General features: G+C 47.6%; 1 protein-coding gene across 1 annotated transcript in view; it reads right to left on the reverse strand.

Annotated features, from left to right (window-relative positions):
- Positions 1-9,976: 9,976 nt before the first annotated feature.
- Positions 9,977-23,423, reverse strand: part of LOC8042899 (tRNA-splicing endonuclease subunit Sen34) — a 41,264-nt gene continuing 27,817 nt past the window's right edge. The window contains exon 7 of the mRNA XM_042286445.1: positions 9,977-10,051. Coding sequence (XP_042142379.1) covers positions 10,049-10,051 — 3 coding nt within the window. The 3' untranslated portion in view covers positions 9,977-10,048. The remainder of the gene's footprint in view (positions 10,052-23,423) is intronic.

Consider the following 23,423-nt stretch of genomic DNA (forward strand, 5'->3'; position numbering starts at 1 on the left):
AAAGTATCGAACAAAAACACCACGCAACACATTTGATGTTGTCTCACACCTCGAGACACTGGCTTGCACTGGCGCACCGACCGCCGGCTTAGCATAGCGCGTAGTCGTGAAATGTTTGCGACTGATAATGATAATAGCTTATTTGCCAAAAAAAAAAAACGAAGACTCGGCGCGGACCTTTTCTCCGTCAGGGCTGGATTCGGCGCTGTAGGCGTTCTGTCTAATGCAAATTAGCGGAGTGGAATGTATTCCTCCTAGTAAAGTATTTGGCCAGACGCAAACGGTGAAAAGGGAGGGAGGCTGGAGATATTGCCGCGCGCGCAGCTGGCCAAGTAGGCAGCGCGCGCGTGGCCAAACGGTTATCGTACCTGGCTCCCACGCGAAAAGCCAGGGTTCGATTCCTGGGAGCGACGAACCTTTTGTTATTCCTGCGACTTAGTGTTCTGATAAATTCGAGAACCGTCTTGTTGATTCGAGGTCAGAATGTTCTACGCGCCGAACCTTCTACGCCGAATGCTCCAGAAGACCACGCATGTACAAAAGCTGCTCCGCGTGCCAAGCCGGAGTCAGTCTCGCCCTAGCGCTCGAACCTGCTGTTACGCCGACTTCGACGCCTGCGACGCTCTGTTCTTCTTTGTGTTCTCTTCATTTTGGGTACAAGTTCGCCCCATTAAACGTTTAGTTTTCTTCAGTTATCATCGCCTCATCAAATGTCATTCGTGACATTTTGGTGGAGGTGCGGGGTATTTGCATTTTATGCCCGTGGACCGTACCTCTCCGCAAACACGCCGGCCAAGTGACGTGCTCAGCCCGGGAAGCTACCTTTAATTTCCAGGTAATTACATTACTGGAAGCCTTTCGAGTGAGCGCAGCTGCCAGGCGCCATTACCGGCTTGAGCGGCATCGGCGTAACCGCGCGGTGCATTATGGGAAACGTCTCATAATGCACTGCGGTGACGCGCGCGTTGCATTATGGGACGTTTTTCATAATGCACCGCGCGGGAGGGAGGGGAGAGAGTACGGATAAAGAGGAGGGGCACACCGTCCCCTCCCCCTCCTCAAGACCTGCGCTCTAACTCGGCATTACAGGTTGTTGTAAACGGTCTTTCATTTTTTTTTCAAGACTACATAATTTACTTCTGTCTGTAAGTATCCGAGTTTTCATGTCATACACGATGGCCCACGGGAGACGCGGCCTTGCGGCAATACAGCACCGGGAGGACACCTGGTTGGCTCTGATAGCTCGGAATGGGTCGCAGGAGCCGTAGCTTTTGTTGTCTGCGAAGTTACGTGGAACAGAGGATACGGTAAACAGCTTAGTTTTGATAGACCTACGTTTCGCCAATTTCGCGATTCTAAAATAATGACGAAAAATCTGTCCCGCGAATAATGCACCCCATGGTAACGACTACACCACGGATCATGAAAATTTGTGCCGGCGAAATAATTCCGAAACTGGTTGATTTCCGTGTTGCACGTGCAGCACGGCAATCTTTAAAAAAAAAGAGAGAGGGGGGGGGGTGCAACGAATTCCGGACTTCGGTCAAAAATTCCAGAAAGTTGCCCTCTGACACTTTTGAAGTAAATAACAGAAAACCGATTTCGCCTCCGTGTCCCAGTTGTTGAGTAAAAACAAAAAAGTTAAAGATTGGCATTTTTGGCACCCCTCAACTCAGTCCCAGCCTTCAGGGTCACACCTGGTCCTCCCCCCCCCCCCCCCCCCCCTCCCCTTAGTGACGTAACTCGGGGTGCCGCGTAGCTTCCCGTGTGCTCTGTCGGAGGACGCTTCCTCTCCCTCTCTGCTGACATCAGTGGGCGTTATGCTGCAACTTAGAGCCCGAGCGAGGTCACCTAAGCTACTCGCCGTAGTTCCTTCGGCTGCCACTCGCGGCTGCAAGTGGGGGAAAAAGCTCGACTATTGCTTTGCAATTATGCAGCGGAATCACGACATTGGAGATGTTTTCTCTATCCTCCGCAACACGATAAACGTAAAAATGACGAGATGCAAATTCTTTTAATCTTAGAATCGTTGCACCCCCCTTTAACACAGCACGTCGAAGTTATAAATTGCCCATAGCTTTCCTCACCCTCCTAACACTCACCCGCCCTCCAAGACGTAAATCCCGGGTGCGCCAATGACACTGGAACTGCATTAAACTAAAGCAGGGGTCTCCAAACCCCGCCCGCAGACGTCTTCCGACCGCGGCCTGCGGTCCTTCCAATAAACTGCACGTAAAGAGACCGCGCTGCAACGCGCTCCAAATACGCAAACGAAGATACCAGAAAGGACGAGAGAAACTGCATTAAAACGTAGGTCCTCTCACCATAATATAATTGAACATTGTCACCTTCGTCACCATTCTTAGTCACGTACATGACCATTTGGTCTATATATTTAGTGTCCTTTGCCACAACTATTACATATTGTCATAGTGTTTATTTATTTATTTATTTACATACCCTCAAGGCCCTGGGGGCGTTACAGAGGGGAGTGAGTGAAAAAAAAAAGTAGTAATAGAAGACATGATAGGTCACGGGTCACTTTCGCAAAAATAATTAGTAGCAGCACTTTTAAACACATCTAACGAGGGTAATAATATTAATGACGCCGGAAGGTGGTTCCACTCTGATGATGTCCTAGGAATTAAAGAATCGTGATTTGAATATAGGCGGTATTCACTGAGCCTGCAAGTTCGATTTTGCCAGGCAGCGCCACCGTCGATCCGCCATCTTCGAGGTCGAGGTTTGATTGGCTTGGCTACGCGGTCGTTCAATTTCATATCGTTGAAGAAGCTTCGTTGAACAAGAAAGAAAAAGGTTTATCTCGGGGGCGGGCCGTTTTAGTTTCCTTGCTGCCGCCGAGTACCGCGTGTGTAAAGGCTGAACCGCATGTAAGCGAGCGACGAGAAGAGACGAGAGACAGCCACAAGAGAAGCGACGACGACCCGCTTCGCTGTCGCTCGGTCACTTCTGCGACGAGACAAGCCGCATGAAAACGACGGGAGCAAGCGACCAAGGCCATCAACGACGTTTTCTAGAAATCCAAAAACCGAGCGACGAGCGACCGTGAGAAATCTCCGTCGCTCGTCGCCGACTCCCGTCGCTGTCGCCGCTCGCTAAATCGCTTACATGCGGTTCACGCTTCACTGTCGCTCGTCGCGTAGCTCGGTTTTGGGATTTTTAGAAAAGTGAGCGCTCATCGCCTTGGTCGTTTGCTCCCGTCGCTTTCATGCGGTTTGCCTCGTCGCGCGAGTGACCGAGCGGCAGCTTAGCGGGTCGCCGTCGCTTGTCTCGCCGCTCGCCAAATCGCTTACATGCGGTTTTTAAATCGCTTGGGCTAATAAAAAATTCGCCGCATTTTTCATAAGCTGCGCACTCTGTGAGCCGCACGGTATGTCTCTGCACAGGAACGAACATCGAAGGCAGGACGTACGTACGACACAGAGTCGATGGAGCAATGCGGTTACACGGCCGCAGTGCAGCAAATCCGCTAGAGAAAAACAATAAAGAAACTAGCAAAACAAAACAGAGTAATCACACCGTGCTACAAAAGCACCAATGTAGAAAAATCAGTTCTTGCAAGAGCTACCGCCGTGGGCACGGCGCGCGACACGGAGCGCTGCATGGAGCCGAGGGAGCAACGCGGCCGCGGTAAACGAGCCCGATAGCGACAAAAACGAAATAAAACACACAAAAAAGACTCCTACGGCGCTTCAAAAGCACCAAATTATAAGAATAACCCCTAGTTTCAGTTAAAAAGGCTCTTTAAAGTTGTAAAATGCTGCTAAACCACGCTCAAAAGGTCCGGCCACACGACACCCGCGATAGAAAGAGACCTCGAAGATGGCGACCGTGGTGGGCGATGCCAGCGAACCTAGCGAGTGACGTCAAGTGAATGTCACCTATTAGTTTGAGAGAAACTGGCGCTAGAGAAAAGTTACGTTTTAGGTAGCCTAACATAGAATTGGCATTAGCAATGATGTGGTTAACATGAATATGCCAGAAGAGGTTAGAAGTAATATGCACACCGAGGTATTTATATGAAGTCACACATTCTAAAGAAACGTTATCAAGATGATAGATCAAGGGCGAAGTGTTACCGCGAGACACTTTCATTGTTTTACATTTTTTAGCGTTAAGTGTCATGGACCAGAGCTTGCACCAATCAAGAACAGCATTTAAGTCGTTTTGAAGAAGGAGAGAGTCAGAATCATTAGTAATCTTACGATAAATAACGCAGTCATCCGCGAACAAACTAAGCGATGATGAGACACATAACGGCAAGTCATTGACGTAAATGAGGAATAACAAAGGACCTAGTCTCATTAGTCTTTCGCACTGGGCGAATGTGCCGAATTTCCCACCCGCTTTAATTAATGCCTGGTGATTTTTCTAGGTCACAATTTTTGTGTAAGGTCATCATAACTAGCTAAACATTAAATTTCTAATTGAAGTATAGATATTCATCCTCCTTAGGGTGCTGTTTTTAATAGTTACACTCTGGCAATAAATTTTGCGTTGAAATGCTTATCTGAGCTTATTTCGTTTTTTTATTTTTTTTATTTTTTTACAATTACCGTAAAATAACGGTGGATCGCCGACCTCACTTTCACTGAAAACTTGGTTAATCTACCTAGACATGGATGCTTGTGAGGTCAAATCAGGAGCTTCATTTGCAGAATTTCCAAGTTTGGAAAATGTTTGTACTTTTTTTCAAGCCTTTGAGATTGCGACAAAAAGTTTAGAGACGCCTGCAGTAGAGCAAAGGTTTTGCGGTATTTAAGAGGTGAAATGTATATGCTCCCTATGAGAAATCGTCGTTCATAGCATTGACAAAAGCTTAACCCAAAAGAGTCGCAAGTGGGTCAATGGGCTTTGAATACGAAACTATCGTAAAATACCGGGCAAGCGCCCACTCAAACTTTGGAATATAATCACAAAAAAATGGGGGATGAGCACTTGTCCGGTCATCAATTTTACATATACATGTACTGTGCATATTTTCTCAGATCTTAAAAATTTGGGAATGGGCGCTTAATATGGAATGGGCGGATATGCGGTATTCTACGGTAACACTCTTGGTGCCATAGCATTTTGCATTAGGCTTCTTTTCCTTGATATTCTGAACATCTAGCACTTTTAATCAGCGGTTTTAACAAACATAAAATGTCTTGCATGAGGATATCTGTTTCTACAGTTATCGCGCGTACAAATATGCGATTATTACACGGTCGAGTTAGGCAATCCCAAGTGAGCTGGATATTTCATCTGCTTCGCAGGCCGTCTCCTAAACCTTGCATTCCCAATTTGGTTACAAATTTCAATGTATGATCCCAGCGTGAAGGTTGAGCCACTTAGCGGAGATTTGTCTAGAAAAGGATGTGTTACTTCCCCCACTGCACTTGCAGAATGGTCCTTGTGCTTGGGTAGTGTGAACACAGCGGCATGATTTTCCAATACCGCCATTTTATTAAAATGCAATCAGTAGGGTTCCGTGCTTTCATTTTCTTTTTTCCTTCTAATACAGGTGTTTTTCTATTTGTTTTGTACCACCACGAATTTGGTGCTTTTCGGTGTATATTTTTGATGTCGGACAAAATTGGGCGTCTATCGGGGCATATGCTGAAGTAAACCAAAAATCAAACAGACGCAAGCTTTTGCAATGTAACGTAACGTAAGAAAACGGGACCATGTGGACCAGCCTTTATTCATAAACAGCTCCAATTTTTATTTTTTTCGTTTTTCCCGATTTTGATAAAAAAAAAAACACCTCTTGGGGTTAATTTTAGGGATTTATCGGGAATTATTGAAAGCACGAAACCTTCGTCATTTGTTAGACATGCACCTGCTGCTGGATGGAACTCGTATTCAATTTTCATTTCACCTCTATCATATGATTCCAGGATGAGATTCAAAGCAGTGTATTTAAGCCAAACCCTCGCAACAGCCTTGTCTCAAACGATTCATGAAAATGTTGAGCTTTGTATAACTGACTTTAAGAGCAAGGCACACCCATGGCTGAAGCCTTGGAGCGCAAAAGCTTGCACTTAGAGGTTCGTCAAAGTCACTTGTGAAAGCAGTAATTAGCAAATCTAGATTAACCATAAGCAGAGAGTCATCCACACCCTCGAGCGAGTTTATTTTGTCAAAGCATGTGGGTGGTTGATTATGTACAAGAAAAATGATTGTCCATTAACAGCTTCAGCGGGCATCAAAGACGATAACTGTGGAGAACAGGGTTAAGGAAAACAAATGCTTCATCTACTACTTGCAAGGTGAGTAATATTAATTTTCAGAATTACCCATTCACTCAACCTTTGATTGTAGAAATATAAGAACAAGAGTAGCAAAACCTGCCATCAGTACCTCAGAGAAGGACATTTCTACAAATTATCACCATTTCAGATTAAGTTTAACAGAGAGGTGATAACTGTTGATTGAATTTGCAGGGTGTTTAGCAGTTTATTTTGAATAGCAAGTGTGGCATTTATTCGGATTTATTTTTATTAAGTTTCCCATTCTCAGAAATTCTGTGTTTAGTTAGATCCTGTCATTCTCGAATTAAAAAAAATGACATCCACACACAAAGCCATTTTCATGGTGAGAAAAATTTTCCAAGGAACATGTAGGATACCGTGCCCTCTGTTGTAAAAACACTGCAGCCTCCTCCCTCTAAGAGTCCCAAGTGGCACGGTATAAACCTCAACCGGAGCAGTGGCCAGAGCAATCACACATTGTAAACAATTTTATTTTCATAGGCTCAATATTTGGCAAATTCTGGAAAGTGCGGGTTCAGGGAACATTTCCCGTCAACAAAATTCCAGGATTTAGAGTGATATGATATGATTTGTCACAGAAAAAAGAAATATTCACAAGACCAATATTTTTTGCAGCTTCTGAAGTCGTTAATTGCGCAAAATTAGGTTGCTTGAAGCGATGGTGAACCGAAATTTTGATTTCAGAAAACAATGCGGGAATGCGCTACAATCCCTACAACACCACTCGTAAAGCAATATCTCAAATGGACGGCCATATTTTTGGAAAAAGAGGTCAAGATTGAAAGAGGATGACGAGGCGTATGACGTGTTTCCTCCTCTCTTCCTTTCGCCACCTGAAGGCAGCGAGGCGGAGAAGGTGCGAGGCCATTTCCTCTCCTTCTTGACTCTTCTCGGAGAAACAAGACGTCAACATATTTGTCAAAGGCGCCTCCTTTTTTCTTAGGAAAATATGGTCATCCGTTTGAGATATCGCTGCATGAGTGATGTTTTCGCGTTTGTAGCGTCCTGCTGCACGCTTCTGCTGCCGTGTTTTGTGGAATCCAGATTTCAGTTCAGCATCCCTTTAAGTAGTTAGGATGGCTGTAGTCATGACCCAAAAATACAGCCACACTGACCTGCAGCCCAGATGAACATTGATGATAAACCAACCAAAGTTAGAAAAGATGCTGCAGTGGCCACTGCTCAGGATTAATGACCCGACACACTGCCAAGAATGTGAAACCCCATTGTTTTTTTGTCATCATCATGATCTCAAACAAGTCTTTTTTTAGATAAATCCAAAGTGACAAAACTTTCAATGGACGTTTTTCCAGAAAGCCTCAATACATGCATACGTCCTCTCCCGTGGCCTTGCTTCCTGCCGTCGGCAATTTTTAAGGGTTACGTCCTGCACGACCAACATTGTCAGCACCGATCTTTGTGCACATTTTGTCTCTTTTGACGATTTTTCTTCTAGCATCGGCAATATACAGTATAAACAGCAATAAAAACTTATACAATGGCATGTTAGCAATGTGTCCTTGCAGCCATGTTGGGCTGCACTTCATTTGTAGCTCGCAGACAACGCTCCGGACAGCGTTCATTACTCGAAAAAGGTTCATTACAAATAGGAAAGGAATTTGACTGGAAGGACAACTCTGCTTCATTGCTGTTTTTGAAAAAAATCATGCAGTCCCTTTCAGTATCACCTAGAACGACCACATGTCAAATATTATGACTTAGTTCTTTCTCAATGTTCCTTAAATGGTCCGGCAAACTTCAGAACACACCAAGTTGCCAAAATCGTCCGACTCTGGCAGACGAATGCAGGCGCAATCAATACTTCGGTGTTGGTGTAGCTAACATTAAGCTAAACGTCATCAAAATTGCTACTTTTTGTTTGCTTTTACTCCTCCAGGCAAGTGTAACAGGTGACGTCAGTAAGGTCTCTTCTCGGTGCTCAGCGGTGTGCACGTAATTTGCGTAACGTGCCTGCACAGCGCACTTCGCAAACTTGGGAGCTGTCCGGCCGTCCCGCCATTTCCCTCATCACAACCGCCGTCATCGTCTCGCCGTTTGTGATTATTGTCCCTTCGAGTTTTGTTCACACTTCATGCACAGAATGATGTTGCAATTGCGCAGACATTCTCGGATATCGTAGACACTAAAATGTGGGTAAGACTGCGGCGCAGACAACACTTGCGCTTTGCACAAGCCCAGAGCCGTATATGGGGAGAGTTTGGCCAGACTATGATCTCGCCGCCGTAACGCTCTCCTCCCAAGTAAGCCAATCAGCACGCGGCGTAGAGCGAGAGGCATGAGCGCATGCGCGTGAACTCCCAGCTGCTCCCACCTGAGTGGGGAGGGCCGCCATCTTCGATCATTCTCCCGGCGGAATGCGTGGAATCGGCATCTAAATCTCGATTATTGCCTTTTATATCGCTGGCTCTGGCAAGAAAATGACATTCGGTTATTCCTCGGTGGGTTAAAAAGCTAATAAATAAAGATTTTTCGGCGTATGGCCATAAACTTTTATTCAGGCGAAAAAGAAGTCGGCCCGTAGCAGACGAAGCATAGCCTCAGCAGTGCTCTTCTCCGACCAGTCTCCGACAGCGTTGCTCAAATATGGCGGTCGTCTCCTCTCCGCTCCCTTCTTTCTCTCTCGCTCCTTCGGCGCTCTCCTCCCTTTGATTTTCTTTTCTCCTCTCCGGCGCTTTCGTCGCCACACCCACTGGCCAAACTCTCCCAATATACGGCTCTGCACAAGCCCGCCCAATACCGCCCTTCGTGGCGTAGAGGGTCACGTGACCGCTCACACCACGTGGTAGTCATGTTTCTGGTGGCCCGAAGCCAATATTGCCCGACGGAGACAAAGTTTCGGTTTCTTCCCATGTTTAAAGTAAGCAAATGGCATAGTGCCTTTTATAAGTGGTTTCTAATGTGAAATCACTATAACCCTGTAAGTTTTGGATTTGAGCAGAGTTGCCCTTCAAGCCAAGCGAGCCAAACGTTTGCTTATCAACAAAAGGCCACATCCCAAAATCATTCCTTCTGGCCATCTAGTTTCGTTCCAGCACATTTATCCAAGTCCAGCCTCCTAAGTATTGCAGCTTCAAGATATAAAAATACAATAAAAGGATACGACGCTTGGTACGTTTCTTGTACATGATTCGGTAGCCGCATTCTCGGCATCGAATCGGATCCCTCGGTCGGATTTCATTTTCCTGATGACACTCTGAAAGGAAACCACAATGCTGCTTCAAAGCTGAAGAAAGCACGGCACGTCTAAGATTTTAGAACTTTTAAAAACAGCCACACAGATAAGTTACTGTAGTCAATCATGCACCAAAGCTTTGACAATTTTCGGAGCATCCATTGTATGGTTCTTTTCTCTTCTTAAATTGAATCTGGCTCAGGTTATGCGTGAGTACACATAACAAAACCAGTTGAAGCAGATAAATGCTAATCAAATTCTGTTCATACCAGATACAGGTTAGAAGGGTTCTTCAGAGTTTGTTTACGAGAGACTTTGGCTGTGTAAGAGCGCAGTTTTCAGATACTAAATCTTGTGGCACCAACTATTCCTGAGAAAATCGGGAAACCGATCACAACCTGCAAGGACCTCCATAAATCAGCGGCAAATTACAGTGACTGCCTAGTGAAGCCACTACCAGTTTTGTTCGAGATGATGCTACATACCTCCACAGATGTATATCATGGGAGCCTTCACGGTCTGCGTTTGTTCTTTAGATGTCCCCTCCATTCCTTAGCCTTGTGTTGATGGAGAACAGTTACTGTAAAGTAAGCAAATAAAGGTGCACTCAAGACATGCTCAAAACGCACATCCAGTTTAAAGGCGACCGAGCGCCAGCTTTTTCGGTTTAAAAGTTGTAGGAGCATGTGCGCATGGGCCAACAATATTCCTCCTAACAAAAACAGCACGAAAAAGGAGATGAAAAACAAGTAGGGAAAAATATGGGTTCATGTTTTTTTCCTATTAAATTAAATTATCATTTCGCCAACCTACCTTCTCTCAAGTTTCCACTCCCTTAGCCCTGATTAATGTACCGGGGACGTGCAATGCAAAATGCTACATCACTCCACGCCACGAAAACTCAGGTTTGTTATTTATGCTACAAAAGATGTCTTTTTAAGGGGAGACCCTGGTCTTGAAAAAGAAAAATGACAAAAAGCTTTTCTTTGTATTTATCTCTAATTTACATAATATGTTGTAAGTACTACACTCAGGAACTGCACACTTACATAGTTACATTGATTCAAAGTTTCATATCCAGGCAGTTTGCTACCATGTTTTCAAGTGCTTTTCTTTTCTCAGATTACATTTTTTTTCACAACACAGTTTTGCCCGCAGTATCTGTTGATCTAGAACTTAGATCTGAATACTGTTTTGAAGGTTTAATACCTCGTGAGTCAGAAAAAGCAACGAGACTATTATTTCTCGGAAATGCTAGCTACAACATTTTCAAATAGGCAAAGATTTTAATGATTGAATTCTAATTGTGAGCCAAAAACTTTCAAGTTTTGATAAAGTTTCTTAGTATGATGCTAAAATTATGAGAATGGTTTCGCTGCACTCTCTACTGTTTGTAGGACATGCTGACATACCTTGTGCTGTATTTTTTTTTATAGGGGTATTGTAAACAAGTTGGGCAGAATCATTTCTGGTAAAGCTTAGGTTTTCTTGAAAACTATAACATATAGAAAAAAAATTAACTTATGCTTGCACTTAGTACAAAAACTTATTGTAGACCTAAAAATTTAAAATAGATTAGACCAGAAATGACAAAAAAAGTTAAAGACCAGGGTCTTCTCTCAAGTGTAAGTAAAGAGAAAGCTACAAAACAGCAATGTGTACTTTATGAAACTGCGGCATGTATCAGGCTCATTCAGGTTTCAGAAACTATTGAACTGTTCCACGCTGTAGCAGGACATCGTTGTGCACACCACGGCATGCACCGCACAGAGCGTGGAATTTAAAATCCGGCGGTGCCAACAAGCAGCAAACAGGATTTGCTTTATTACTGTGGTCAGATATCTTGCAGACCTGCCAAACTTGGAAGCTTTTGCAACTGGCCACAGCGACCCGGTGGAGACTCCCTCAAAGGAAGGTAGGCACCGCCACGGCACAGAAACTTGGGGTGAGGAGGGGTGCAACCGACAAGCTGATGGAAGTAAAGTGGATCCCCAAACCTACCCGAAATGGAAAATAGGCTGAAGCTTGACAAGGGTATGGAGTGAGGCGTCGGAAGCCGGTATTGTTGCATTGCCATGCCCTAGTATTTGGCTTGCACAGAGAAGTCACCAAGTTAATGGGGATACTGGCAAGGCAGCACTGTGTGGATGCACTACGGATGAACTAAGGAAAGAAAGGTCTTGCCTTCTGGGTGGTATTGGGTAGAGTGGGTGTAATGTTGGATATCAATGTTTTTAATGGAATGTCAAGAACCCATCTGGATGATAGCAAACTGTAGAACCGCTGCAGCAGTCACACATTATATGAATGAGTAGGGCAACCAAAACATAAAACAAAAATTATGATTTGACAATGTCTTTGAGGGCACATTGGTGATCACTAGCAGGACCGCCACGTCCCCTCATGAGGGGCTTTAACCTGGGCAACCTCGACAGCTACATGAATGTGAAAAACTATGAGCCCCTCTGTGGAGTTTTTGAAACGTGCTGCTGGCCAACCTACAGGAAAAGCATGAGGAATCGGTGACCCAGGCACCAGACGATCATCAAACTTACATCAATTTCTGCCGTCACTGGAGCTTCACGACCCCAGATGGAGACGCCAGTGACTGACCATGATCACCTGTTGGAACAAGTCCGATGAAAGACTAAAGAAAAAAGCTCAGTGATGGAAGTGCCATTTGACCTTTTGGAGCAGGCCTTGTAGCAGGCAAAATGTTGTTTTGGAGCAGGTAGTGGCCCTTTTGGAGCAGGGTCCGGCATATGTTGGCATATTACTTGAAAATGAAATAATGCTGCATTGCTATATAAAGCCCAACTCTATTATTGGAACACCGTGCCCGTGACCTTTTTAAGACAGGATATAAAAAACTCAACAAAGTAAACACACACAAAAAAAAAACATTTTTTAAAATAAAGTTTATCTGCTTGTTTTGTATTGTAGTTGTAGGAGAAGCGCTAAAGTAGACTCACTCACCCTCACACTCACACTCACACCAGAAAAACGGTCACTCACGTCGTGCTGACTTTCAACTGCTCGTCAAATAAAAAAATACAATTAATTATGTCACACTGAGTTCTGATGGTACAGGATATTTAGTTTTATCAGCCTGCACTTCTTTTAAGGTATCTGCAGCAGCATCTAACAACCCTCACTGTTGTGGAATGTTTTAGTTCAGATTAGAGTTGTCTTTCGGGCAGCAGCTTCAAATATTGCGGTATCTGATATTCGCTTCAAAAATTCCGATTCATTTTCGATGTGCTGGCGAAGTCACGATTGGATCACGGCGAGTTAACCCGTTGAGTGCGCTCCTTGGCATGCACCGACGCGCTGCAGAGAAGTGACACCCGCGGAGCAGACACCGCAGTCGCGCAGTACATTCTGCTCCGAAAACGATGGTGAGGTTTTACCAGCACTACATCCAGAGTTCGGTGCAACTCAACTATACTTCGTTCCAGCTTCGGTGCGAGCGCAGCCGAAGCTACAAGCGCACGCATGGAGCCCGTAACGGTGCCCACACTGCACGAGCCCACGCGCGAGTCAGGAATGCACAGAGCATTGGGCTCGCGCTAGCTTTGACTTCGCTGGTAGCTAACGCGCGGGAACACGGCGAGCCAACATTAAAAACATTCACAAGCTCTGCCTTTTTTTTTTTAAATAGGCTGCTCAGTGGGATGGTTCTTCGCTTAGCCTCTGCGGCTTTGGTCTCAGATGTTGCTCACGTTGTTCCTTTCAATGATGATGATAATAATATGCCCTCGCAGTTTCGGTTTGCGTAACAGTTGCGGTACCGCCACGCGCTCTGATAAGATTTCAATTTTTATTTTTTTGTTGCTACATCTCATCTCGGCGCAGGCATGGCACAGTTCTTCGGTAAAATGACAATTTGGCGCAACATGTAGCAGGATTGCGTCCTTGGCGCAATTGGCGCAGCACTTCCTTCACTGAAAGCTACAGAGTGGACAAAGACTAAAAATGAAGACTGAAACGAAGGTGGTACTGATAGTAAGAATGTGGTTAATGCCCGAGGGGCCTCGTGCCAGGTATATTGGGGGAGGTCACAAGTCGGCAACTCCAGCATATCTGGCCTTTGGGGAAACTCTCCCAGCAAGAAGAATGCATGCAGCAAGTTCGGTCTTGACCAGGGGTGGCCAGGCTGGCCTGGCCTAAGAGCCGCAAACAAAACCACGGAGCTTCTAAGAGCCGCGCGGGGGGGGGGCAAACATAACTTTTGTTCAGAGTCTGACTGTACGTATGGGGGCACAAGGCTGTACGACTGTACGTATGGGAGTACAAGGCTGCCAAACTGCAAGCTGCAGTTTGTTTTTTCTGAAATCCTTTGTTTGTTTTTTTTTCCTGGGGAAACGCGGAAAGTGGCGAAAAAGGGGGGGGGGGGGGGGGGGTTCCTCTTACAAGGGATCCGCGAGCCGCACTTGAACCAGCAAAGAGCCGCATGCGGCTTGCAAGCCGCGGTTTGGCCACCCCTGGTCTAGACAAAGATGGGCAGCGAAACTTTAGAGAAATTGAGAAAGGGTTGATGAGATGTACCCAAAGCAATTTTGGTGGAACACAAAGGAGTGCAAACACGCGATACCAAAGCAACTATTGCACCATGCCGACACTCAAGATTTAGTAACGGAAATGGAAGGATTGGGTTTCGTGGCTGAGCACGTTGCAGCAGTGTTTCAAGAAGACAACTCGGAGGAAGAAGATGGCCGAGCATGTGTAGTCGAGTAGACTCAAGTGAGGGACACACAGGAGTGGCTGGGGCCTCTCAGGGAAGCGGAGCTCACTAACGTCGCTGGGCAGGTTCAGGCGAGAACAGAGCTGATCAGCTTCCCAGAAAATCAACTTAACAAGCTCCGGCAGAAACAGCGCCAAGCTCCACGAAAGCCCCTAGGCATCAAGCTGGATCTAGGCCGAATCCCAGAAGAGCTGGCACACTCGAATTGTGCCTACCTACCAGGAAGCCAGAGCGGTTTAGCATTACACAGAACAATGACTACGGCTATACCTGTTCTGTAGAGCGTGTTTGCACGAGTACTCGTGGAAGAATTAGGGCTTGGGCTGAGAAGAAAGAGATCTAAAAAAAGCGCTGCGCAACGGATATGAGATGGAGCAGTGCCTGGAACGCGACACCTCTGTCCTCATTTTGTGCGTGAAGCTCGAATGATTGGAGGCCGGGAACTGAGGGCAGACATTCTGGACGTTGAAAAAGTGTATGATAGGACCCAGCAGACAGCATTTTAGAGATAATTACAAGAAAAGGGTCTCTCCAACGAGGCCATGGCTCTACAGATTGAACTCTATCTGCAGAAGCATGACTTTGGTCATGGACCAGTGCCTTTGACAAGGCACTGTCCTCACTCTTTGTTCATGACCTCCCTTAGTGCTCTCAAGGGCAATCTGCATCAATGCAGGGTAGGGCTCAATATCTTGTGCAAGATCAACGGAGAGGAGGTGCAACAGAAGCTCTCGGGCCTTCCGTTATACCACGCCATTTCTGCTTCATGCCATCCTGCTGCACATTGGCAGAATGGCACAAAAAAGGAGAGTGTAAGCGCTGTCAGTCAAGCAAGAAGTCCCGCCGTTTGCTATGAATAGGCTCGTGAAAACCAGCATCGGATGCATGGAAATGCAGGAACAAGTACAGATGGCTGAAGCTGAGATTTGGGCAAAAAAGGCCGAGGCCAAGTCGTCACTCCATCTCACAAGCGAGCGCAAGAGGAAGATTCGTCAAGAGCCGTTCTGTGACAATGCATGCAGCAGCCGCTACTCTCTGAGGTCCGAGCTAGGGGACACTTTGAAGAAAAGAAAGCAAAAGTGTGGCTGGGAGATGAGCCAGCACCTCCTTATAACAAGGCCATAGTACTGGATTTTCTATGTCTTCTATCGAAAATCAGCGCAGGACATAGATTGGACACGGGGGCTAAATAAATATGTGAAAAGGGCTTGTGTCCTCACTCGTTGAACACAAGTTGGATGGAAGGATGCCAATGGCGATAGCCTTTATAACAAGCAATATGTTGCACCACCTAGCCTAGAGCTGTGTCAGCCGAACGTTGACACAGCACTTGTGTCCAACACTAGCTTCCGGTAGGTGAAATACAAAGTTTAGCACCATGGCCTTGTCTTCTAGGAGGTGTTGGATAAGCCGTTGAAGGCACCAAGGAGACTGAAATGTCTATGTGTTGTCGTGCGCTGGAGCCGGTAACAGCAAACTGGGGTGCCGCTGTAAGAAGTGCTTGGATTTTTGCTAGACCTACCGCCGGACAAAGAAACTGGAGCCGGCGACACAGAAAATGCTGATAGACTTAACTAAAGAAAGAACTCCGTTTCATTTTCGTTTTTGAAAAAACAATGCAATCCTTTTTAGTGTCACCTAGGAAGACCACACGTCAAATATCATGACCTAGTTATGCCTAAAATGTTTGTCAAACGGTCCGGCAAACTTTGCAATACACCAAGTTGCCGAAATTGGTTGCCTCTAGCAGGCAAATCAAGGCTACGGCGTGGGCGTAGCCAACATTGAGCTAAACCTCATCACCACTGCCCCTTTTTACTGGTTTTTACTTCTCCGCAAGCATAACGGGCGATGTGAGCAAAGTTTCCTCTCGGCACTCTGCAGTGTCCACGTGATTGGTGTAATGCGTCTGTGCAGCGCACTTCTTGGGAGCCATCCGGCCATCCTGCCCGTTGCCACCGTCTCCCGCGTCACAACTGCCGTCGTCGTCGTCTCACCGTTAGTGATCACTGTCTCTTGGAATTTCATTCACACTACGTGCGCAGACTGCTGCCACGCCACAGTCGTGCAGACGTCGTCGAATGTTGTAGACGCCAAATTTGGTGAAGGACTGGGTGTAGACGACATCTGCGTCTGCCACATGCCCGACCCAACAATGTCCCGCCGGCCCACCCGTCGTTGCGTACAGTATCACGTGACATCTCGTACCGCATGCTAGCCATGTTTTTTGGATTGGATTGGATTTGGGGCTAACCCCTTTGTATCGGGGGATCTCAGCAGCGCTGGATCTAGCCTGGCTAGTAGCTACACTAGCCAAAAACGTAGTTGTGTTCTTTTGCTCTACTCCACCAACACTCCAGTCTCCTCTTTGTCACCTCCACTGGCTGCGAGCTATCGGCGTCGTACTGTTCGTCAACGCCCCGGAAACCCAGCGCCACCGCCATGTCTGGTTCGTACGTCACGTCCGGCTTTATACCCGTGCATTCCAGTATGACGTGTTCCGCCGTCTCGTCTGCTCCCTGCGCGCACATGACGCACTTCACTTCCATGTCCATGTACTTCGCGCGGAACACGCGGGTCCGCAGCATGCCGCCTCGGGCGTCCGAAAGCAGTGCACTGCCCTTGCTGTTGTCCATGAAAGGTATTCGCTTCACCTCCTGTTTCTCTCTGGCATACAGGGCCAGCGCTGGCTTCAGACGTGCCGCTTCCGCCCATCGCCGCGTCTCGCTCTCGATCACCCTCGTGCGGATGCTCTGCTGCAGTTCCGGCTGCTCCGCGGCTGGGTAGAGGAGTGGGCCGTTGACTTCGTATCACTGTTCCAGCTGGCGCGTCCGTCGCACCCACCGGGTTGGGACGGACCGAAGATGTACATACTTGAAAACCTGTCTGGCCAAGCGCTCTTCGCTCATCCGGCTGAGGCGTCGCTCGAAGTCCAGCTTGGCTCGGGCCTCCCTGGCCTCAAAACCGGACCAGCCCATGTCTCCTTGAACGGCTTCGTTCGGTGCTGTTCGGCTTGCTCCCAGTGCCGACCTTCCCACCTCCCTCTGACGGACCTCGAGGTATTGCCTGGTACCTGATGACAGGCACAACACTGAGTTGCCAAAAGTGAGCCCCGGCACCGCCACCATCTTCCAGACCGCTCGGGTTACCTCGTATCGGTTATATCCCCAGAGGGCCCTGGCCGTTGCTATGCCCTTGTTCTTCCTGCTCTTCGCCTTGACCTTCGTCTCGTGCTCTAGGAGGTAGTGGCGTCCCTTCTGTAGGTTTACACCCAGATATTTGTAGTGGTCCACCCAAGGTACAGGATTGGCTTGAATGGACAGGTTGGCGGTCCCGTTTTCCTCTGCTGCCCCAAAGGCCATCAGCCCAGATTTGTGCGGACTGAAGCTAAGCCCCAGGGCCTCTCCCATTGCACCACACTCGTTCATGAGCCCCTGCAGGCCCTGCAGCGAGTCCGCCATCAACACCATATCGTCGGCGTAGATGAGTCCCGGGAGTTTTCCTCCCTTCCTTTCCCCGCCTTCCGAATATTCCAGTGAGAAACCCTCCCCACTCTCCTGCAGCCGCTTTTCGATTCCTGCTATGTACAGCATAAACAATAGCGGCGACAGCGGGCAGCCCTGCCTCAAGCCCTTGGAGCAGGTCACTGGATGTGTTGTCTCCTGCTGCCACTGTGCCACCACCGTCGTCCCTCTGTACACTTCTCGCAAGAGGTCTATCCACTCTCTGCAGAGTTCCCGCTCTGCCAGCTGCGTCCACAGTTTTCGATGTTCGACCGTGTCGTAAGCTTTGCTGATATCGAGAAAACAGAGGTAAAGGGGGCGGTTCTCCTTCTGGGCAATCTCGATGGCCTGCGTCAGCACGAATAAATTGTCCTCAAGGCGTCTCCCCCACCGGAACCCATTCTGCAGCTCCCCCAGGACTCCTTCTGCCTCTGCCCATGTCTGCAGTCGGTCTCGTATTATTTGTGTGAACACGCGGTAGAGTACCGATGTGATGGCTATGGGGCGGTAGTTTCCGAGCGTTGACTTTTGCCCTTTTCCCTTGTAGATGAGTCTGAGTCTTGAGGTTCGCCACTCCTCCGGCACCCATCCCTCCTTCAGGATCTGGTTGAGGATCTCGCGCAGCAGTGCTCTCGTCTCTGGCCCCAGCTCCTTCAGCAGCCTCATTGGGATTTCGTCCATTCCAGTGGCTGTGGTTCCTCCTATCCTCTTGACTGCTCTATTTAGCTCCCTCTCCGTGATTTCCTCTCTGCTCGGTTGCTCCTGCAGTTCGTCCTCCGTCTCCCCCTCCTCACTGTCCATTTGTCGGCTGTCCAGTGTGAACATGTCCCCTATCCACCTCTCAATGTACCGGTTGGTCTCTCCAGGGTCCAGTTCCTTTCCCGTTGCATCGTCTTTGATTACAGCATCCTCCCTGGGTCGACCTGTTTGGCCCTGTACATGTCGCCAGAACTTCAGTGGGGCCTCACGTCCTGCCTCTCTCAGTTCTTGCAAAAATCTCTTATCTACCTTGGCCATTTTGCTTTGAATCAAAGCTGTCACCTCTATTTTCCTGCTCTGGTACTCCCTCCATTCTCTTGAATCTTTCTGTAGGGGGGCTTTCTTCTCCTCCTTTCGTTTTCTGATGGTCCCTCGCAGAGTCCTGTTTGCCAGTTGCCTTCTTGTCATAGCCTCCTTCACCTCCACATCCCACCATCGTTTTCTCCTCCTCTTCCCTTGTGTCAGTCGTTTCAGTTTTTCCAGGTGGTCCTTCCACCACCGCACGAGGTTCCCGTACGTCTCCATCTGCCTGGTTTCCACCTCTTCCTCCAGTTTCAGCGCAATGGTTTGTGCTTCTGCTTGCGTTATGTGGTGTGGTCTCATAGGTTCGCTGACTCTCTTTTCCGTCGGCTTTCCTCCGAAAGTGATCAGCAATCTGTTGTGATCACTTCCCAAGCTCTTGTCGCCTTCCTCGTCTATCTCCATGTAGTTCAGTTTTTCATACAGGTCCGGGGACACCAGGCAATAATCGATTGTAGAGCTCATCCCTCTGGCCGTCCATGTCGTCTTTCCTATGCATTTATCTTGTGTGTTGACGATTACCATATCCAGGTGTTCCGCCATGTCCTGCAGCAGCTTTCCATTTCCGTCTGTTCTCCCATCAAACTCCTCTAGGTGTGCGTTGAAATCGCCTACCATAATGGTAGGTCTCCCAATGTCGTGATAGTCTTTTTCAATGCACTTGATTAGCTTGATGTTTGTCTCCCTGCTGTCAGCCCCCGTCCACAGGTACACCACTGCCACTGCCACCTTTCTCCCCGCCAGTGTCCCCGTCAACCACATGTGCTCTCTGCACTCTGGACTTTCTCTCTGCCAGCCTGGCCCGCTAAAGCATCCTACCCCCCCTCCCCTTCTCTCACTGTCCTTTCTGTTTGCCCCATCCCAAAAAAGCCCCTCGCAATCTGGGGGTCTTTCTTCATCCCTGAGGTGGGTTTCTGTGACTGCGAACATTCCAATCTTATCATCTTGTAACATCTGAAAGGCCTCTTCCCATTTTCCTGCTTTCCTTCCTCCTTGTAGGTTTAAAAAGGCAATCTTCACTTCCCTCTTTTTCTTTTTTGCTCGTCTGTTTTTCCTTCTTTCCCGGTCTGGTGCCTTTTTGTGTTTTCCGCCTCTCGTGTTATCATCCCTCCTACTTTCTCTTCTTAGTGGGCATGTCCCTGTGAGGGACACATCCTCTGGAGTTGTTCCTCGAGTCGCTGTAGTCTCTGGTTCAGAGTCAGCCTGCCTTCCATTCTTTCCTGTCTCCTTTTCATCGGTGTCACGCTTTTCCCCTTGCATTTCAGTCCTAAAAAACTCTTTAGTCTGTTACCCAGTGCTTGTCCCTCTTCAATTGCCGCATCTCTGTTGTAGCAGCCATCTTCCATGTCGTTTCCCGTTCCTGTGTTCTTTACCATTTCCACCCTCGGTCCCAGCTGCTGGCTGATCTCTCTTGATAGCCTGTTCCACTTGGCGCACCTCTCTTTAAGTGGGTCCCCCTTGTCTTTGATTTCTGGGACTTCATACACCATAAAAGAATGTTTCGGGGCTCTCGTGGTCCAGTCCTCAAGCCGTTTCCCTAGCTCCGCTGCCATTTCTTCCACCGATTCTTCGCCTTGCACGTCTGTCACTCCCGCATGTATGACCACCACTCCTGCCTCTGCATTCCATATTTTCCCATCCCTCTCTGCTCTCTCGAGTGACTCTCTCAGTTGTGCTCCCGGCTTAGTTGCAAAGTGAACTTTCTTGTCGTAATCTACCACCTTCAGTGTGGCTCTCTTTATCTTGAAGGCATTGGTGTCCCCTACCACTAAGACTCTCTTGTCCACCTTCTTCTCCTTGTCCTGTTCCTTTGTCCCGTCATCTGGGTCTGCTCTCTGCCTCATGAGGGCCTCCTTGTAGTTCCTGTGCTGGCTTCTTTGTGTTTGGCCTCCAGTCGTCTGTCTCCCCTGCTCCTTATCCAGATCTCCACTTCCCGTCCGTTCTTGGGAAAAGCTAACTGTCTCTTTCCCGTCTGTGTGGTATGTCTTCTTTTCTTTAACCCCGTTTCTTGGTTCCAGCTGTTGCGGCGCGTTTTCAGCCCCGTTGACCGTCATTTGCTCTGGTTCACATGACTTCATCCAGTCATTAAACACCTCCCCTAATTTTTCTCTCTTGTTCCTTTCCTCCTGCATTATTGCTTTCAGTTTCTCTTCCGTCGCTATTCTCAAGGTTCTCTCTTCTTCGAGCTTCGCCAACATCCTACTTTCTATGGCCGCTCTCTCTGTCTTTGCCTCCTCCAGCTTCACTCTCATTGCCTCTCTCAAGGCATTAACTTGCCGTTCGATCTCCTCCTCCAAGGTGATTCTTCTCACCTCATTTTCCTTGCACTCCTTACATTTGTATGTACTGTTCTCCGCCTCCGTGCATGATTCGAACGGTGTCTCGCTGATATCCACCCATTTCTCACATCCTTCGCACTCCACTGACGCCTTGTCTCGCTTTCCCCTCTTCTTTGCCTTTTCCATTTGACTGGTTGTCATTGTTTTCCTCCGTGGAGTCATGATGTTAGGTGTCTCCCTTGCCTGGTTTCCGAGACGCCCCAGCCACCACCGCCAGGTTCCGTCGTTTAGCCGTGCCCCGACACGCCGTGTCGAAAAAACACTTGCGCCCTACGCCCGGTTGCCAGCCCGAGGCCAATGTTGCCAGATGGAATCGAAGTTTCGGTTTCGACTTATGTTTAAAGTAAGATTTAACAATATATATCCCACTTTTCGTGAAGCAAATGACATAGCACCTTTTATTAGTGGTTTCTAATGTGGAATCACTCATTATCCCGAAATTTTTGGAATTGAGCGGAATTGCCTTTTAAAGGAAGGGTGACAATTGCGTAAGCATGCCTTCCACCTGTCTGTTAGATGAAGAAACAACTTTCTTGAAGGGTATTATTAAATATGTCGAGTGGTTATCGATGTATCTAGGCAGTGAGTGTATATACAAGTGTTTGGATGGCCTTGCAATAAAAGAGTTGAAAGTGAGCGCCTGTCCATGCCATTCACGCTTTCTATTCGTCCTCGCCTCTTTTGCGCTTTTTAACATTTTACCTGATAGACTTGCTCGCAAAGTGCTCAGTGGGACTGGGGGCGATGGTGGGATACTTCTACAAGTGGGACTGCATGCAAAACACAAAACGTGTACTGAAAACGTGGTGGCGACAGTAAAACGCTTGTGCGTGAAATGGATGGGGAGCGAGAAGTGAATGCTGGATTGCAAATCTTAGGCAAGGAAAGATGCGGAAAAATATGCTTGGAGTTCACCCTGTAAAAAGAACACAAGTTCGTCTCCTTTTTCAAGGGTTGTGGTGACGTCAGAACGCTGACCTCTGATTGGCTCTGAATAAAGGATGGTGGGTAGACATCGAAGCAAGCTGCCTTGAGGTCTACCCACTATCCTTCACTCAGAGCTCGGCGTTCTGACGTCACCACAACCCCTGCAACAGAAGCAGTCGAACTTTCGCTCCGCATTAACCCAGTCCAGACTAAAATAGAGCCAGCACAGTGGTTTTACGAATGAGTAAAGCTATACGCACTCCGGAGTGCGCTTCGCGCGGAAATGGCTATACGCACTCCTCCGAGAGATCATGCCGCTCGGGCCACCCTTTTCGAACGGCGCGTGAATCACTGGGGCGCTCGTTAACACAGCCCCCCGCCTGCGTTCACGCCGCTTCGCGGCGACAGTATCGGCTGCTAATTACTAAGCGTAACCAGTACACGCCGCTTCGCGGCGTCCAGCCGGCAATCCAAGCCCCGCTGTCCCCGATCGCACCTCCGGAAAGGGAGTCCGATACCATTTAGTTCTGCAAAGTTTCTCGACAACAATCGATTTTTTTTTTTTACTGTTCATTGCAAAAAAGGAAATGTCGTAAATATCGCCAAATGCCTCAACAAAACAAAATGTTTGAGAAAAAGAAAAAAAAAAGTAGGCCCATCGCGGATCGAACCCGCGTCCACTGGCGTATGAAGCGGGCACCCTAACCACTACGCCATGGCACCGCTTAGGAAACTCGTTGTGTCCACTATTTTTATACGAGAAAAGCGGAGTGCGTATAGCCATTTCCGTCCGAAGCGCACTCCGGAGTGCGTATAGCTTTACTCTTTACGAATTTAGTTTTACGACCACTTTCAAGTGGCATGGTCTGATTGACAGGTCTACGCAACAATTCACTCTTCCATACAGCCTACAGCTGCGTTGCAACATAGGCGTCGCACTCGACTCGTACGAGGTTAACTAGCACAAATGTTTTTAAGACAGCCCCTCTATTATGCTGACAATTAAACTAAAAACAGATATCCCATGTTTACTACAATAGAGGCCTTGCCAAACTTGGATGCTAATTGTATTTACACTGCGTTACGCAAGTCAGTGAAAGCGCCATATTTTTTTATACCATTATATTAATCTTGAAATGAGAGTGATAAAAAAACCATACCTAAAGGACGCAAAAAACGTCGTCAGATGAACGAACTCCTAAAGCACGCTGCGCGGACGACGCAAAACCCCCAGGCCACAAACACTGCCGACACCCTAGAATCCACCATGCAACCCCTCGACTTAGTCTCGCAGAAAAACCAAACAAAAAGGTTTCATTCGCTTTCATTTATTTAATTTAAAACATATAATATTATTTAGTGTCAATTATCGATTTGTGA

This window comes from Ixodes scapularis, unplaced genomic scaffold (genome assembly GCF_016920785.2).
Source record: "Ixodes scapularis isolate PalLabHiFi unplaced genomic scaffold, ASM1692078v2 PGA_scaffold7__128_contigs__length_106722199, whole genome shotgun sequence".
In the NCBI taxonomy this organism is placed as follows: Eukaryota; Metazoa; Arthropoda; class Arachnida; order Ixodida; family Ixodidae; genus Ixodes; species Ixodes scapularis.